Raw genomic sequence first — 17,342 nt, 5'->3', positions numbered from 1 at the left:
GCATTCACCACCTTTTTATCATATCTCACAGGCACGCTCACAAAAGGGGACTCCAGCGCTGCTTCAGAAGGTGGCAATAACAATGTGGCGTGTCTTCAAGGTAAGAGTTAATACATCCAAGATTAGGGATGCTGTGTCTCTCACCGGAGTAAGGTCTTTTAATTCAAACATTTCCCACATATTTTGATCATACTTTGATAGTTATCAAGAATGATACTTCAGAGTATTTGATTAAAAGGATATAAAAACAGTACTTAAGATACGTGTACATGTATAAAAAGACACAAAACTACTATATATAAGTTGGAACCAGTATTTTGAAAATTAAAATTTAAAATATCTATCAGAAAAAGACATATCCAGTTCTCACACAGGAAATAAATGAAACCAACAAAAGAAATAAAGAGAGCCCGACAGAAGCAAGTCTACCTGTTCATTGTCCCTTGTGTGTGCTCCTGCAGAAATCTTATCCATCACTTTTTCACTTCCAGTTCTTACTGATGTCTCAACAAGATACTCCTTAACTTTGCTCTCCAAAACCACATCAGGACGCCAGAGTAACTGATCTTCATGTTCATACACTAAGAAAGAAAAACTGATTAGCTCAATGAAAATACTAAACACATAAAATGTACACAAACCATCCCTCCACTTCCGCAATAGGCTATCCACTGAGATAAGTAACCAGCTCTGGGGACATCAGGAATTAGCCTGTTAGAGGAGACCCTTCGGCTACCATAAAAATATTTTTTACAAAAACTTTATAATTATCCAAGGCAGTGGCCAGAAGGTGCTATTTCAGTGGCTAGATTAGCAAATAAGTAAGAGGCTTTCTATGCTTAGAAAAGTCTAAAAGCAAAACTCCATTCTGGCATCTTACCTTCCTCTAAAGTAAAAGCAAAAATGACCTGTCAATGTTTTTTAATAACCGCACTGGAATTTTCCCTTGCATTCCCTAAATGGCTCTCTGAAATTTTCAGATTAAAATTACAAACAAAACAAATGAACAAAATTAAGTAACAAACTATCAGACAACAAGAAACCAAAGGAGTATTTTTCTTTTTTTTTTTTTTTTGCGGAACCAGGGATTGAACTCAGGTCCTTGCGCTTGCCAGGGAAGCAAGGAATATTTTTCTTTTAGTGATTTCTTCCCATAAAGAGAATTTTTATTTAAAGGACTAAGCAGATTAATCAAACTCTCATAGGGAAGTTTCTGAAAAAACAGGGAAACAGTTAAGAAAATTAACCACTCTATAATCTCTTACTGACTGATGTATCAATGAACAAAACGAGATTTCTTTTTTTCTTTCTTGGTACCAGAAACTGAACTCAGGACCTTGTGTTGCCAGGCAGGCACTTGTACTATTGATCCATATCCCCGGCCCTAAAACAAGGCTTATGATTTCTGAACGCACCCTACCAACCTTGCCCAAAGATTCTACTTTGCACAAGAAAGCAGTATGATGACCCAAGTATTTACCCTAACCCAAGTGGAATTTATGCTGAGATACATAATACTTAGTGAATACGGTTAATGAAAATAATTTATTATTCTCACTATGTAACAGGAGGGTAATAAGCATTTTACATTCACAATATATAAAACACACTACAATTTGCATTTAGCAGGAAAGTTAAAAATGCAGTGTGCCTATGAAATATGAAGACTAAGTTTCGGGGCCGGGGAGATGGCTCAGTAGAATAAGCGCTTGCCTGGCAAGCACAAGGGTCTGAGTTTAACCCCCAAAGACTAACTTTTTCTGAGGCTAGGCCTCACCATGTACTAAAGGCTGCCATGAACTCACTTATGTAGCTCAGGGTGCATGGAACTCACAGTAGTCCTCCTGTCTCAGCCTCCCAAGTGCTGAGATTACAGATATGTGCCACCATGCCTGGCTGAAGACCTTTTACACAAGTTTCTAGAACTAATTTCTTTACCTTTTGGTCACAAATGAAATAGGCAAAACAGTCTGGGTTATTTTCCTCAAAGACAGGGCTGGTAGATCTTTCCTCTTGAATGTGCAGAGGAGAAACACCAAGTCCTCTGTGTCTGAACAAGGGTAAGAGGCTGCTGAGCAGGCCCTGGCCCCCAGGTGGGTGCATGGGGGGGGGACAACGGGGTGTTCCAAGTCACCAGTGCTCCTTGCTTCCTTGAGCTGTCGCCCATCAGTCTGAAAGCAACTGAGACAACGCTGCTGCTAGTGCTTACCAAGGTACTTGCTGCAGATCCTAGGGTAGGCCAGACCTTCCTCCTTTAAAGAAGGATGACCTAGCAGGATGTAATGCAAAAGGACTCGGCTGTGTGGTTTTTGCTTCACAGGCCCGAAATTTAACTCCCTAGGCAAGACTACAGGGCCACAGAAACACTCCCAATCAATTTGGTTCCCAAGATCAGCTAGGAAAGTTGTAGGGCCTGCATTTTCTCCCACTCTGCCCCCTGCACACTTTCAGAACTGGATTTCCAATGAATTGACCAAAATGTGAGGGAACACTGCACACAGCAGTGGTGTACAGCCGAAGAGCAGAACTCCACGAGACTGCCTCACTACCTATCCTCACCACTGCTGCGGCCCGCGGGAGGCGCGGCACAGTGTGAACAGGCCCCAGCCAGGCTCACAGGAGAAGTAGGGGCAGAGGGCGCCCACTCTTCTGGTGACTTCTGACACATTTTTCCCAAGTCAGGTCTAAATATGCTGACTCTGGAAACTCCTCTGAGTTCAAATCTATCTTTTCACGCCAAAAGTTATAATCAGATATTTAAAAGAACACAGTGAGTGGCAGTTTGACCTCGTAAACATTATAGAAATCCAAAGCTTTTCTTACCTTTCTCACTGCCGTCATACTCTCCAAGATAAGGGGGAATCTCGGCCTGATACTGTAAACCAATCATTATTTCCTACAAGAAAATTCAGAAGTTTAAAAAAAAAATTTTTTTTAAAGCTGGAAAAAAGGCCCCAAATCATTCACTAGTCTTTGTAAGGCAAGAGACACTTTACCCTGCAACAACTGAACTATCATAAATCAGTTTAGAATGTCAGGCAGGTTAGCCTCACTGGCCCGCAGTACTACAAGGCCAAGTCTACGTACCTTCCTTAAATCTTCAGGGGAGTTACCACCATCCATTTCAGCATCTTCAACCTCTGACTCCTTATCACCATCACATGTTGTATTGGCTTAAAAAAAGGAAATATAGAAGATTTTTTACTGCTGAATTTTGTAGGTCTTGGGAGAAAATCTATTACACTGTCTTTTATAAAAACTTGAATCAGACCAGCATAAACAATAGTGCACTAAACCTGCAATATTTTCACAATGGCCAGCAGTCAAAAAGAAAACGCTAGTGGAGTATATACTACCCTTTCAATTTTTAATGCACTATGACTTTGGAAACTACTGTGACTTAGAAAGAAAGGAAAGCACTAAAACTATGATTTGACTCACCCAGAAGAGAATCTACACACAGCAACAGCAGGAAGGCCACTGAAGTCGCTTTTTGTGTACATAGTCACAAGCACGCTTTTAACTTGTTAAACTAAATATAGCCCTTTCTACCATAAAACACCCCCCAAAAATTAGTGAGACTGTAGATAAACACTTACTTTAATCCAAAACCTTTTAAGTGTTATTGATAAATGCTAAGTATAATACCAAGAGCTAAAAGGAAAAAAAAAAAGAAAGCCACCAAAGACAAAAACACTCCCCCGCAGGCCCCAACTGGGAACTGACTTCAGGCCCTGAGCCATCTCCCTGGCCCCAAAAAACACTTTTTGAGCACTGATAAGTTTTCAAATTGAGAAGCGTAAGAGCCTTTTGGCAAAAGCCCAAGGCAAGTGCAGGACTTCATGGCTGCACTGAGGTAGCCACAGACCAGCCTCAGGAAAGAAACTGCCTCGCAAAGCGAAGTGAAAACATCACACTAGACAGTATATCAGTTCACTCTGCCCCGGGGAAAAGGGCTGGACCTCATGCAGGCTGCACTAGTAAGTTATTTAAACCACATAAGTCACTTGGAATAGGCTAAGGGAGACGACTGCACTAACATGACCCCCACAACTACCGGGCAACGCGGCTCAGTTTCTTACATCGCAGAGGCCTGGGGAAGAAATCGGAAGCTTCGTGGGAAGTCACGGACGGCGTCAGGTCATCCGCAGAGGACTGGGTCTCCTCATCATCGCCCGACAGCAGATCTTTCGCTATCTCCTCCTAGGAGAAAGCAGGGCTGCAGTCAGAAAGGAGAGCTTCTCCTTCAGCAAAGTGCCTTATTTTCATAATACATAATTAAGAACCAATTGATGCCTTCTTAGTTTTGAAGAGAAAATCTGAAATTCTGTATTTAATGGACTTGTTTAATACCATACTGTTAAATAAGAACAGCATAAATACAGTTATTCACTTACAACAATTTATCTAATCTGTGGGTATACAGAATTTACTTGAAGCTGCAGCTAATTTGTCTGAGTTTACAAAAATAACTTCTAGCAGGACCCTGGGGTACATGCCTGTGTCCAGCTCCTGCAGAAGGCTGCGACAGGAGGCCCAGCAGAGCTCAGGCGCTCGTGGCCAGTCGAGGCAACAGAGCGACACTGCAGCCCCCAGACTGGTGACCAAGCAGAAGCAAACACAAGTGCCTTCTAAGTGGGTACACTATGTTCACTTTCTGCCAACCAATAAAATTATTTTTATATGCGTTTGCTATAAGGTCTCGCTATGCAACTTGTACTCATAGTGGTCCTCCTTTTTAACACCCCTCACCACTGGGATTACACGCATGCACCACCATGCCCAGACTCGGTGGCTGGCTCAGCATGCCCGAGAGCAGGGCCAGCACAGCATGTGGTGCCAGGGATCGAACCCCAGGCCCTGCACTTGCCTAAGCAGGTGCCTAGTCTGCTGAGTTATCTTGTTGGCTCAAGAAATAAAATTTTAAACTGCCTCCAAGGTCCACTCTTTCAATGACTTAAGTCAAATTAAAGCACAGCTTTGACAGGTAATACAGCTTTGAAAGAAGCCAGACTGAATTCTTTTTTCTATCACTGCCATGAACCTTATTCCCGGCAGACAGTGAGCGCTCAGCATGGCACGGCTAGGGAGCCCGTGCCTGTGGTACATCACTGTCACGTTCACTCAGAAGGGCAGACCATCTAACTGGAGGAGGAGGTTCTCGGATGTGGATTCCTCCCCTTCCTGAGACACAAAAGGCAGAGGGAACTCTCCGGGCATCTGCCAGCGGAGCCCGGGGCGCACACGTTTCCTCAGCACAGAGAGGCTCTCTCCACAATCAGCCTACACTAGAGCTGACGTGGTGGTTCTGGCTGCCATGGCCACTCTCCTTCCTAAAACTGAGAGAACAGAACCATTCCACACTTGAGTCAGTTTGCCTCCAAGGTATCAGGGTTATCCACGCATCAACAGAGCAAAAGAAGTTAAGGCAACATCTAAATTTAGATACAACATGTTTACAAAGAAAAAAGGGGAGAAAGTACAGACCGTCCAGGCATGCCGATTTTACCACGCCACTACCACCCTTAAGTAAGTAGTGTGATCCATGTCAATTAAGGCGTCCATCAGGGAAGCAATGGGTCAACAGTAACTTTACATTTTAGGATCATAAAACGATATAAAACCCTAATGAAAACTGTGGATGGTCATGGATCCCCAATTTCTCTTTTCAATTCATGCACTTACTTTGTCTAGTGTCATGTCTGGTAGCTCATCCGCAAGTTCACTTGGGGAACTGTTTGCACTGGAGTTTGTAGCCACTGGGATCGCAGACTCGTAGCCATAGAACGCCAGGAGGTCTTCTAGAGGCATGCTTCCTTCCTGTTCAAGCCAGGCAGACAGGAGCTCAGTGGTCACGGGACTGAACGTTCAGAAGCTGCAGTGCCCGGAGACCAGGGCCCAAACAGCAGTACCAACCAAAGCCAAGGTTTAGTGTGTCTGTTCGCATTATCAGCAAATAGATCCAAACTGCTAGAATTGTATTGGAAATACTAACAAAAGTCTAATAGAATCAGAATTTTTAACATTCCTCAGATACCTGCTTTGGTGAAGATCTTTTATTTAGCTTTCACACTGGCATAATGATTTGCCCTAAAACATTCCAATTAACCAATCAATCGATAACTTCACGTAATTTGTAGCTTGTTTTCTTGCAATTACATAACGGTTAACCACTTTGCTTATTCTTTACATTACAAGATACCTAATAGTAAAAGTTGGCTGAACATTTACTACCACCAGCAATATTAGTATGGTCGTGTTCAAAATACCCTCATGCTTTTGTATCCTTACTATTATGCAGATCTTATGCCAGCTGTACTCTTGTCTTTCCACAATCTTTTTTTTTTTTTTTTTTGCGGAACTGGAGTTTGAACTCAGGTCCTTGGGCTCACCAGAGAAGCACTTATTCCACTGAACCATCTCCCCAGCCCTCTTTCCACAATCTTATAGGAGAAAACTGACACTTAGCTCCAGGTTGAAGTCCCCGGCCCCGCGGGCTCCCTGGCAGCACTCAGCACTGCTCTGATAAACTCTCTCTCTACCCTGGTGCTGCTGTTACGGGCAGGCACACTCGGCCGCTTCACACGGACACCCAACAGGCCGTGTGAATACACGTGGTGCGTTTCCTTCAAGATAGACTTCACCAAGTCACTGAAGTGAATACAACTACTTATAATTTTAAAATAAATAACTTCCAAGCAATATATGCATAAGCTAGTTGATTACTGTTTTTAGATGTTTTTATCATGAAAAGAGGGGCTTCTTAAAGCCTGTTTACTGGCTCAGTCTTCCCTTTAAGACAAAACACCTAAATTGAAGAAGCAGAAGCATGCAAATACTGAGGGAGTGGACACAATGAGCCCACACTGATCACCAACTGAGCCGAGACTCCTAGAGCTCTGAGTGCTCCCCAGGCCCACAGGGCTCAGGCCCTGGGTCCCCAGACTGCAGGTGTAGAGCACCCACATCTCTGCCTGCCTGAGCCACAGCATGGGCAAAGCTCTCAGAAGAAGCACACAACGGCATGCTGATCCCTAATGTGCAGGACCTGAGTCTAATGACTGAAGCAATCATGTCACTTGCAAAATTTTTTCAGCTTGGGATTGAAATCAATAATAAAAAATAAACAGCTTTAGGAAATTAAGAATCAACACAAAATGAGTTGGATGGTAGGACAGTTTATTTGCATCAAGGGGAAATCTCTGTGGACTGATTATGTTTTCCCAAATCAAAGAACCCGCAAAGGTGCCCAGAATTCAGCTCATCATCTGCAGTGGCTTGCTCCCTAGCACTCCTACTGGTGACACTCCCAGAGGTTACCACCTTTGCCAACCACCTGCCAACAGCATTTGCCCAAGACTTCAAAATGGAATCCACCGGAGGTGAGACGACAGCTTTCACTTATTATCCGCTCAGTATTTTATTTCTTATGATGGTCCACAGTTCTATCATTTGTTGGCCTGTAGGCATTTTTCTGATGATTACTGGCTATAGATACAGAAATTCACAGGAAAAGCCTTGCTCTTAAGGAATTTAGCACTACGAACAGAAACTGACAAGTAAACAACTGTAGTACAATGTCATGGCTGCAATGACCAGTTCTAGAACTGGGGCTGTGAGTGTCTGAGTACAGAGAAGGAAAATCCACACCCCAAAATAAATGAAACAGGAAGGCACGCGCAGAGGGTGAGTACCAAGCTAGGTCTTGAAGAAGAGGATTCGACAGGTAAGGGCTGCGTCCCTTGGGCGCATGGCCTCACCTCAGTGGCAGTGACCCAGCATTGTCGTGTGCAGGAGGCCACCACAGCAGCAGCTAATGTGAGCCACACGCCCTGCCCTTCCACAGCCGACAGGCCGGGAGGCGCTGACAACGCACAGACACAGACCTGCTGATGAAGACGAGCACAAAGGGAACACAAAGGACTCAGCCGCAGAGGGGCGGCAGGGACTGCTTTCACGGGATACAGGGAAGCACAGGACGCAATCTTCAGCTGAGACCAAGAGAAGAGAGGGAGGACACATGGCAGAGGGCCTCGTGGCAGGGAAAGGAACTCAGACTTTTATTTCCAGGCCAATGAGAAGCCATTGGCAAGCTGTGAGAAGGGAGTGGCATGACACAATTTGTTCTTGAAATTACTGAGCATGGAGGAGCACTACAAGTCTGAGTACAGACCAAATACATTAAAAAAAAAAAAAAAGGAATTAGTGGGCAGCTGCATGAAGAAAAGCCGGTGAGGGGTCTGTGGAGAGAAAGGGAGACCACTGAGGTTGCTCACTGTTTCAGGACAATGGTGCGGACATGGAGAGAAGTGACCAGACAAGGCAGTCCACTCCAGGAAGCAGGGGACACCAAATGGCTCGGCCCTCATGAGGGAAGGATGGCTCTGCACATTTCCACCTGAGCAAACTGCCTCAAGGGGGCAACTTTTAGTGAGATGATGAAGACTAAAGAAAGCTTTGGAGGGAAGAGAATGGAGACTTTCGCAGAGCACCGAGTTCCAGTGAACCCTAAGATGTCCAAGCAGAAGAACTGAGTTGGCAGCAGCCTGGGGTAGGGAGTCTGGAAGGGCTAAGGACATAAATCTGGTGGTCATTAGCATCTCGGTTTTATATTTAAAGCCACAGGAGTTGATGAGTTCACCCACACAGAGGACAGAGAGGAAAAGGGGGCCCATCATTATTAGAACTTTCACCCATATTATCCTACAGGCAACAGGGTAGGGCTACAAAAATGTAAACATGATTTTCATGACATTCGAAGGGAAATAGAAGAAAATTATTTGTACAACATTTAGGGGGAAAAATCAGTCTTTTGGCTTGATAGAAGGTCTGAAAGCAACACAGTAATCTACAGAGTGACAATGCTGCCCTGTATATTGGATAACCCCAGCACCATTATAAGAAAGAAACACAAAATGAACTCATAAACGAATGAGTTTATGATAGCAATGATGAGTGTAAGGTAAAAGCTGAAGCAGAAAGATAAAACAGCAGGCTTCGTGAATCACTGAGAAAAGCAGAGTAGGTAAAACAGTAAAGAATAGCACCAATTAAAATGTGGACGAAAGGAAAAAAAGCCTGTGCCGGGCATGGGGATGCACGCCTATAATCCCAGCACTCAGGAGGCTGAGGCAGGAGGACTGTTGCAAGTTCGCGGCCAGCCTGGGATACAAAGTGAGCTCAAGGCTAGCCTGAAGTATAAAGTGAGACCCTGTCTCCAAAAAAACAAAAGAGAGAGAGAGAGAGAGAGAGAGAGAGAGAGAGAGAGAGAGAGAGCGCGAGCGCGAGCGAGCACAGAAGCCCATATATAAGGAAGAAGTCACCTGAAAAGGGAAGCGGACTAGAAGAACACAGTATCATGTGAGCTAAGGAAAGAGCAGCACAGAAAGGTTAGGAATGGCCCACTGAGTCAAACATCAAACACTCAGGTGAGATAAAGACTCACAGGAATTCTTAGCATCTGGCAGCCAGGAAGCACTGGAGTGAATGCGTGAGAGGGGTAGAAGAAGTCAAACCAGAGTGACTGGAGGGAGAAGACTGGAGGCGGCCTCTGAAGACAGGTAAGACAGCACAGGGCCAAGGGAGAATCTCCCCCAAGGGCAGGAAACACCAAAGTGGGAGTCTACACCGAGTTGTTCTCTTTATTTTTTTTTTTTAAGTAAAAGAATAAACTGAGGGCAGAGAGTTGGAAATCTAAAAGCTACCTGGAATATGGCTGGTAATTGTGAACTAGGAGGGCAAGTATATGTGTCAAAGTTAAGCTGGAGGGTGGGAATAGTGCCCAAAACGTGAGATTATCAGTACTGAAACTTTCAAAGCAAAACTGTAAAAGGTGAGCCCAGCTCCTGAAGCACCTTGCAGATGCACTTCCGTTAGAGCCTATTTATAATAGGTTCAGTCCTTGGAAACATGAAAAATAATTTTAAAAATTAAATTAGTAAACCTGAAGGTGTCTGAAGATCTACAGTAGCTACATTAACTTAAAAGGCTTCATCTGAGCCCTTCTCAGCCACGCAAGTACACGGAGCTCTTCTTCCTGGGCATCCTGCTGAACCTATTTAGCTCTAAGGAACACGGTTCACCCTAGTCAAACTTGTGATAAGCTGCTCTGTAAGTCAAGGGGCCCGCATCCCTTTCTCACCTCCACTTCTTTTTTCTGTAAAAAGGAAAATACCATTATTTCCTTGCCCCTGTGATACAAACTCTCCTGTGTCAGGAATCAGGAGGCACCTACTAGCAACAGCTACTGTTCTATCACACGTTCATCAACGCTACTTCTAAATGAGTGCCACCTCCAACCATCACTAGGGCCTCTGAGCCAAGTCTTGTCTCATCACCTGGAGGAGGTGTTAGCCAGGCGAAAAGAAGTTATGTGAGACAAATCAATTTCAGTAACTAACGTAACAAGGCCGATACCTCACAAAACATTTTTAAAAGCACCTAAAGTCTATGAGGTAGAAAAGATTTTTTTAACTTTGTGATTCTGCTTTTTAATTTTTTTTTCAAAATTTTAAATAGCATGGGGAAGCTATACTAATAAAAGAATGGTAAACACTTCTCAAACGTTCTAACTCTATATGTAGGACTATTAAAAGCTCTCAAAAAGCAGTAACATGAAAAAATAAAAGGTATGACCTCATTCTAGTATATTTAATAACTCAAACACAGTTGTATGATTTATATGCCTCCCACCCCAAGAGCTACTGTAAGAAAAATGAATTTGCATCTCTCATCTTGTTTTCCATACCTCGGGCTATACGAAATTTTTGCAAGTACTAAAATACAGAGCATACCTATAGTCAAGAATCCACCAAATTTATTAGCTATGAGCGTGAAAACTCATTCATCGCATTTGGAAATGAGTATGAACAACATGTCCCTAGGACTGTTAATATGTACCAGTATCTAAATTGCTGTTCCAACAGTGAAAGATTCACATGACCCAGTATTTTACACTGTACAGAAATAATCAACATAAGACGTTTAGAACCTTAATGATCCTTACTCACTCTTTATATTTGAGCCTCCTGCTCAAATATTCTTAACATTCTTTTCCATGTTCCACTAAACATCAGCAGAGCGCAGCGGCCTGATCTAGAGATACCTTTACTACAGATAAGAGCTGGTCGGTCCCCGCTCGGGGCAGAGTCACTCAGAAAGTCCGCTGGCAGTGAGTGAGGCTAGCCTGAAGCATGGAGTCACATGGCTGGGTCTCCTCTAGAATTTACTTAAAGAGCTCTTGCATTTTGCCAAGAAGCAAAGAAGTTCACATACACACAGAGAAGTCGAGACATTTAAAGTCCTATAATTCTGACTGCACAACTTCAGCAACACGTATGATGAAACAAAGATTTAATCACCAGCATTTACTAAATAGCTAAATTATCAACTCTTCACCATTGTTTTTTGCATCGTATTTTTCCTCTTTTCGATGTCCTTTCCTCTCAAGACAGGGTCTTGCTGCTACTCCAGCTTGATCTCCACCTTGTTGGCTATGTGGGCTTCCTTCCCATCTCGGCCTCCCAAACAGCAGGGTACAGGTATGCACCCCCCTACCAAGCTCAATGGCCTTCTGAAACTTGCCAAATACAGACTGAAGTGGGTACTGCTAGAATCTCTGAAAGAATAAAAACTAGTCTGAAAAATAAAACTTCACTAGCCTGCACACATCTCACAGGTTGTCTGCACTCAGCAGTAGTTAAAGAGTAAATTAACAGAGTAAGTTTCCGTTTACTGACAAAGAGCCTTTTGCAGGGCTAACACGCAGTCTCAAGGCACCTGCACCAAATGTTTTCTTCCATCATGCTGTAACTACACTGCCTGTCCACGACAAGCATATCATAAGGAAGAGGTGCTAGGAAAGCACCAAGGACCTCTGTCCTGTGCACAGGCAGGCTGGGACAGTCACACCTGCACAACTTCAGCAACAGGTGTGGAGGAGGAGGAGCAGGTGCGCGGGGTAGCCTGCACCTCGGCTCCTCCAGGTCAGGAGTGCAGGAACGCGTGTGGCTGGGTGGGTGCACCTCTTAGGGCTGCCGAGAGCTGCAGGCATGCTTCTGCTGGGCTGCAGCAGGCGACAGCAGGGGCACTTCTGACACTACAGGAGAGAAGCATGACCTAGCACCAAGCCTTCCCGAACTCGCACCCTGGGCTAAATGACCTCTCCCAAAATCTACACACCTCTCAGTGTTTCCCTCTTTCACAGCTGTATTTCATGTTAAAAAATTTGGTTCCCAGGCCAGGGAGATAGCTCAATAGAATAAGCGCTTGCCCGCCAAGTGTTAAGGATCTGAGTTCAATCCCCAGTTCTGCGAAAACAAAACTGGTTCCCATTTATCACCCCACATTAAACTCTAAGCTCCTAGAGTTCAACAACTTGTCAAACTGCTGTTCTGTTGCTACAAACCCTGGCTAGGTAACATCCTCAACTAGACTGTAGTTCTCAGTCTAAGGTCCACCCCCAGCCCCCCAGGAAACAGAAAGGGCCTGCCTGGGCAAAGAGGAGTGCAGATGCACATGGGACATGAGCATTTTATCAGACCCTGGAAAGGAGCACCAGGCAGAAGACTTCTCTACTCTTGGGTATTTCATACCAGCTAGCTTTGTATTTCTAAATCTGTTTGGCCTGGTTCAGGAGATACTTTTTTCTAAGGGAATAAACCTCATCTGGTTAATTGGCTAAATGAGTAAGTGTCCTTAGAAAATTTTAGCCCTCCAGCGCATCTGCCTTCCGCTTCCCGATGTAGCAACACGGAGGTTAGAAGTGGAACACTCCAACTCTGCCTCAGAGAGACAGTAAGCAGGGATTACCTAAGAACATGTTTTGCTTTCTCCAAAAAAGGTACAAGAACTCAAAGGATTAGTATTCAATATTATTCCTGAAAGCTTTTGTCATTCTAAAAGCCTACAGTGACACCCTATGGAGACGTCGCTCCACAGTCCTAGTATAAATACAGGTTTAAAATATAGTTCATTTGAATTTATGCTGACTTTGGGTTTAAAAAGTTATAAATGGTGCTCACTCCCACAAACTCTGAAAAGATGACTGGAGTATACAGAACAGGCTATTACTAATTAATTAACACTTCAAAGTGTAGGAAAAGCCCACTAGTTTTCTTACACTACCAACTCTGAAGAAAAAAAAAAAAAGACTTCTCCCTGTATTTACTATAGCACTTAAACACAAATTTGACCAGTGACAGGAGATAATGAAGACAGGACTGGGCTAGAATTCAGAACTAAGTTTAAGGTCAAACTCTCTTTATTTTTTATCTGTGAGAAGACCAGGTGTAGCTCTTCACTATACTGGTGTAAATAAAAGGTAACAGACATAATTTTAAAAAATTACATATTAACGTACTTATTAGGTTTCTCTCAAAAGGAGAAAATAAGTGACATTACAGTTAAAAAACATAAATGCACACCTTATTTTTATTTCAGGTACAATGAAAAATAATTTATGGCACAATTTTAAAATCCTTACCAAAAGTTTGCGGTGAAATACTGACTCAAATCCTTTACCTTTTCTAAGTCTTCAATTTCAGAACTGAAGTTCTTGCCCTCATCCATCATTTCTTCCTCTTCAAGAGTTCTCTCATCATCATAATCATGAACTAGCATCTCAGCAGTGGGGTCAAAATCATGATCCTCGGAAGACAGAGACCCAACTGGAAAGAAACGAACCGAATCACTACGTGTTCACAAGGCTGCTTACAAAAGACAGTAAAAATTTTCCTTCTGCCAGTTCTTTTAATGTTTACATGTGGGTTTTATTAAATAAATTTACTACGTACTTTACAGGTTATAAAGTAAGTCCACAAGGTTCTGAGAAGGCATCTAAATCAGCAAAAGAACAAGGCAGAGTAATTCGCACACACTTTTACAAGGGCTCTTGTCCAGGAGCAGCAAAGCTTACAACAGCAGCAAAGTGATTTAAGTGGCGTGGTCTTAAATAAATGCTGTTAAGAGAAAAGCAGTCAAACTTGCTTATTAGTTCAATACCTTCATCTAAAAGTAATAGCAAAATGTCAGAAGGATTACATTTCCATGAATGGAAGACAAGAATTTCCTATTCGCTAAGGCTAATACACAGAGGAAAAGAACGCCAATTTTATTCAAATTCTTACCTGCAAATGAACACAAAACTCAATGAAATTTGACTTCTAAGACAAATACAAGTTTTGGACAACAACTATACAGAAACTGTCTCTCAAGGCCTATCACTTTATGTATCCGTAACAGTATTTCAAACTTCTAGCATCAATCAGACAGGCATAAACTGCAAGTCTACACTGTACTCTGGATTACTAAAAAGTTCTTAGGATTATGTGAAGGGAAAAAGTAGTCACACCCAAAGGTTTAGAAGACAGATCCCACTCAAGTTGATTCTGTCAATTCATGTTTGTGTGTAAAAGTGGAATAGTTTTTAATAGCAAATATGAAGTCAACAAAATACTTTAAAAAAACAAAATTCACAATCCCAAGAGAATGAAATAAAATACATGAAAAACAGGATTTTTAGAGCTGGTGAGACAGCTCAGTGGAATAAGTGCCTGCTTAGTTAAGTGCAGAAACCGTAGTTCAATCCCCAGCACCACAGGACCCTAGCCCCACCCCAGGGTGGGCTGAGCAGGGCATAGTGGCACACTCCTGTGATCCCAGAACTGGGGAGGCTGAAAGCAGGAGGAGCACTATGAGTCAAAGCTGCATAGTGAGACCCCGCAACAACCAAATACACTGAAAAAAGGAAGAAAAAATATAGTATTTTCTTCTCTAGTTTTAGATTAGTATCTAAATCAACTGGACCAACAATTCTCAAGTAAGAGAAGCCTGGAGGCAGGGGACAAAGCAGACAGCAGTCAAGGGTGACAGCAGGGTCTAACTCCAGCTCATCCATTGTTAGCCTGCAGGCTCCAGGCTGCGACAAAGAGGTACACAGTGTTCCTGACTGCCGGGAGAAGCCCTGATACAGGAATTTCTTTCCCCCTCTCAAAAAAATTTGGCCTGTTTTCATTATTTTAAACTTTAAGCACAGTGTGAGAAAATTACCAAAACACTGCACAAGGCCAAAACTTTTTTCACTATGGAAAAACTAGAGATATAATTCGATGTTTCAATTTTACACTCTGAGAGTTCCAGTAATTAGTCCCCAAAACGATACAGTATCTATGAGACTTAACAGAACATCCGCCATTACAAGACTGCTTTCTGCAGAAATCTTGGACACCTACACTGCAGGACAGTGGGATGCAAGAGCAGGGCCTGAGGGCCTTTTCCTGGCTTTGTCCTTAACATCCTGGGACCTAAAGCAAGACATTCAAACTTTCTGGGTCTGGTGCCAGTTCTTCATTTATAAAATACACAGCATTGGCTGAGACGGCCTAATAGTTCATTCCAGCTCTAAAATTCTCTTTATAAATTGGCAAAATGATTAATAGCAGGTTTTACATTTCTGTTCAGACATCAAAACAACACTGCCTTTCAGATTTTCAAATTGCAACTTCTTAAAAGCAGAGTGATGCAAAATGGAAGAATTCCACTATCATCCAGATGTTTGGCATCGTGTACATAAATATTCTTTCCTCAAAATCAATCATAACAAAGAAACATTTGTTCCAAAACTACTGACTTTTTAAGACAAGTTTTAGATGTACATGGCTCTCTTAAGTGATCACAAATTCTATTTGTTCTTTTAGAATCCTTTTTAACGCATTAAATTTTAGAATTACATATTAATAATTTTAATATTTTAATACAGGACAGACCCTGAAAGCTGACTAAATACAAAAGAGCAATATTGCAAAGAAAATGGACAATTCGTCCAAAGGCAACGTGTGGAAAGACCTGGCACACCCATGTTCCGCTACTGAAGTTGGTGACGGCTCAGGACAGGCAATAATTAAGTGTCCCTCACGGTCAAACATAAAGGAAGTGGACCATTTTATGAGGGGGGAAAATGGCGGTCAAAAGTGGGCTGGAAAAGGGAATGTAAGCCTCAAGCCGTCCTGCGGCGCAGCAGCGGGGAGGGTCCCCACAAATTCCACCTCAGGCTCCTTCCAGCGCAGACCTCAGGAGCGGGTCCTTGCTTTCCTCAGATTCTGACAGGGCTTTCTGACTTCACAACGTTTAGGAAACAGCGTAGGAGACAATCTAGGGCTGTCTGAGCTCAAAAATCCTTTCATCACCGCTGGTTTTTTGTTTTTAAGGTAGGTCTAACTCAAATTTCCACTTTAATTCAATCTGTAGAAATTTGTCAACTAGGAAATACGAGACGAGAGAAAACGGGGCGTTATTGGCCAACAACCCAAGGTGCCCCAAAATTCTGACACATCTGTAACAATCTTTCCAGAAAAACAAAATTAAAAACTTAAGTTGCTCAAGTTAGTGAAAAGTTGATAGAGGATTCATCGGTCTGGTCGTGGAGGGCAAAAGAGGCGCAGGAACTAAAGCTACAGTAACTAAAAGGACACTCATCTGTCAGCAGCTTACTTTTTTTTTTTTTATTCCAAGAAAAAAAGAATATAACCGTTCCTTGCTTAAACAACTTGATTAACTAACGTCTCCCGAAACTGTTAAAAACTAACCATGAAATAAACTGCAGGACAAGCTGCTGCGCAGGGGACCTCCAGCAACTCATCTCTGAGCCCCCCTTCCCCTCTGGGGCCCAACGAAGAGGTAAGAAAATACTACAAACCTGGGCTCGAACTTCCAAAGGAAGCCTGGGGGAGAGAAAGGAGAGAGCTGGAGGTTAGATCGCGCAGCCGGGAAGGAGGCAGCTTCAGCAACAGGGCGCAGAGGGGCGGAGTCGAGCGTTCCGCCGCAGCTGCCAAAAAGTGCGAGACTCGCCGCCGGCCCGCTGCCGGCCCCCCTCGGGCCCCTCTCTGGCCGCCTCGCCCTCCTCGCCGCGGCCCCAGCGCACAGGCTCGCAGACCCGGGACAAGGCCCGCGCTGGCGACCCACGCCGAGCCGCTCTCTGGGGCTCGGCAAGTTACAAAGCGAAGCAGCAGAACCCGAAGCAGTCGGCTCGCAGCATCAGCCGCTGCCTCGTCCCGGGGTCCCCGAGTCGCGCAACCCCGCGAGCTCTCCGCGGCGCCCGGCCACTCACGGCGCGGCCCCCTTTCCCGGGAGGGGTTGACCCTCCAGGGCCGAGTCCGCCCACCCGAGCCCCCGAGCCCCACTCCGCGGCTGTCCTCCGCCCCGGCCGCAGACCACCTCGAGCCGGACGCCAGCCCCATCCTCCCCGAGCCCAGGTCGCGGCCCCGGTCCCGGAGGCGCCGGCTCTTACCGGGTCTGGCCTCTCCCCCGGCCCCCGGCTCGCGCTCGGCCCGGCGAGCTCCCGCAGG

The 17,342-nt window shown here is 44.1% G+C and overlaps 2 protein-coding genes across 4 annotated transcripts in view; one reads left to right on the top strand and one right to left on the bottom strand.

Moving 5' to 3' along the window:
- Setd9 (SET domain containing 9) overlaps window positions 1–11,565 on the top strand; it is a 38,954-nt gene extending 27,389 nt beyond the window's left edge. Inside the window, exons 5-6 of the mRNA XM_023708761.1 lie at window positions 32–100; window positions 11,450–11,565. Coding sequence (XP_023564529.1) covers window positions 32–80 — 49 coding nt within the window. The 3' untranslated portion in view covers window positions 81–100; window positions 11,450–11,565. The remainder of the gene's footprint in view (window positions 1–31; window positions 101–11,449) is intronic.
- Mier3 (MIER family member 3) overlaps window positions 1–17,317 on the bottom strand; it is a 29,577-nt gene extending 12,260 nt beyond the window's left edge. For all 3 annotated transcript variants that reach the window (XR_002819660.1, XM_004623087.3, XM_004623088.2), the window contains exons 1-7: window positions 16,694–17,317; window positions 13,522–13,667; window positions 5,686–5,820; window positions 4,083–4,203; window positions 3,088–3,173; window positions 2,824–2,896; window positions 430–581 (exon numbers count right to left, since the gene is read on the bottom strand). Coding sequence is in view for 2 of the 3 variants with exons in the window: in XM_004623087.3 (XP_004623144.2) it covers window positions 430–581; window positions 2,824–2,896; window positions 3,088–3,173; window positions 4,083–4,203; window positions 5,686–5,820; window positions 13,522–13,667; window positions 16,694–17,234 (1,254 nt within the window). In the remaining variant the exon portion in view is untranslated. The remainder of the gene's footprint in view (window positions 1–429; window positions 582–2,823; window positions 2,897–3,087; window positions 3,174–4,082; window positions 4,204–5,685; window positions 5,821–13,521; window positions 13,668–16,693) is intronic.
- Window positions 17,318–17,342: the final 25 nt, after the last annotated feature.

This window comes from Octodon degus, unplaced genomic scaffold, assembly GCF_000260255.1.
Source record: "Octodon degus isolate 3935 unplaced genomic scaffold, OctDeg1.0 scaffold00001, whole genome shotgun sequence".
Classification (NCBI taxonomy): Eukaryota; Metazoa; Chordata; class Mammalia; order Rodentia; family Octodontidae; genus Octodon; species Octodon degus.
Note: the sequence above shows the minus strand (reverse complement) of the source record. Positions and strands in the feature narration are given on the sequence as shown.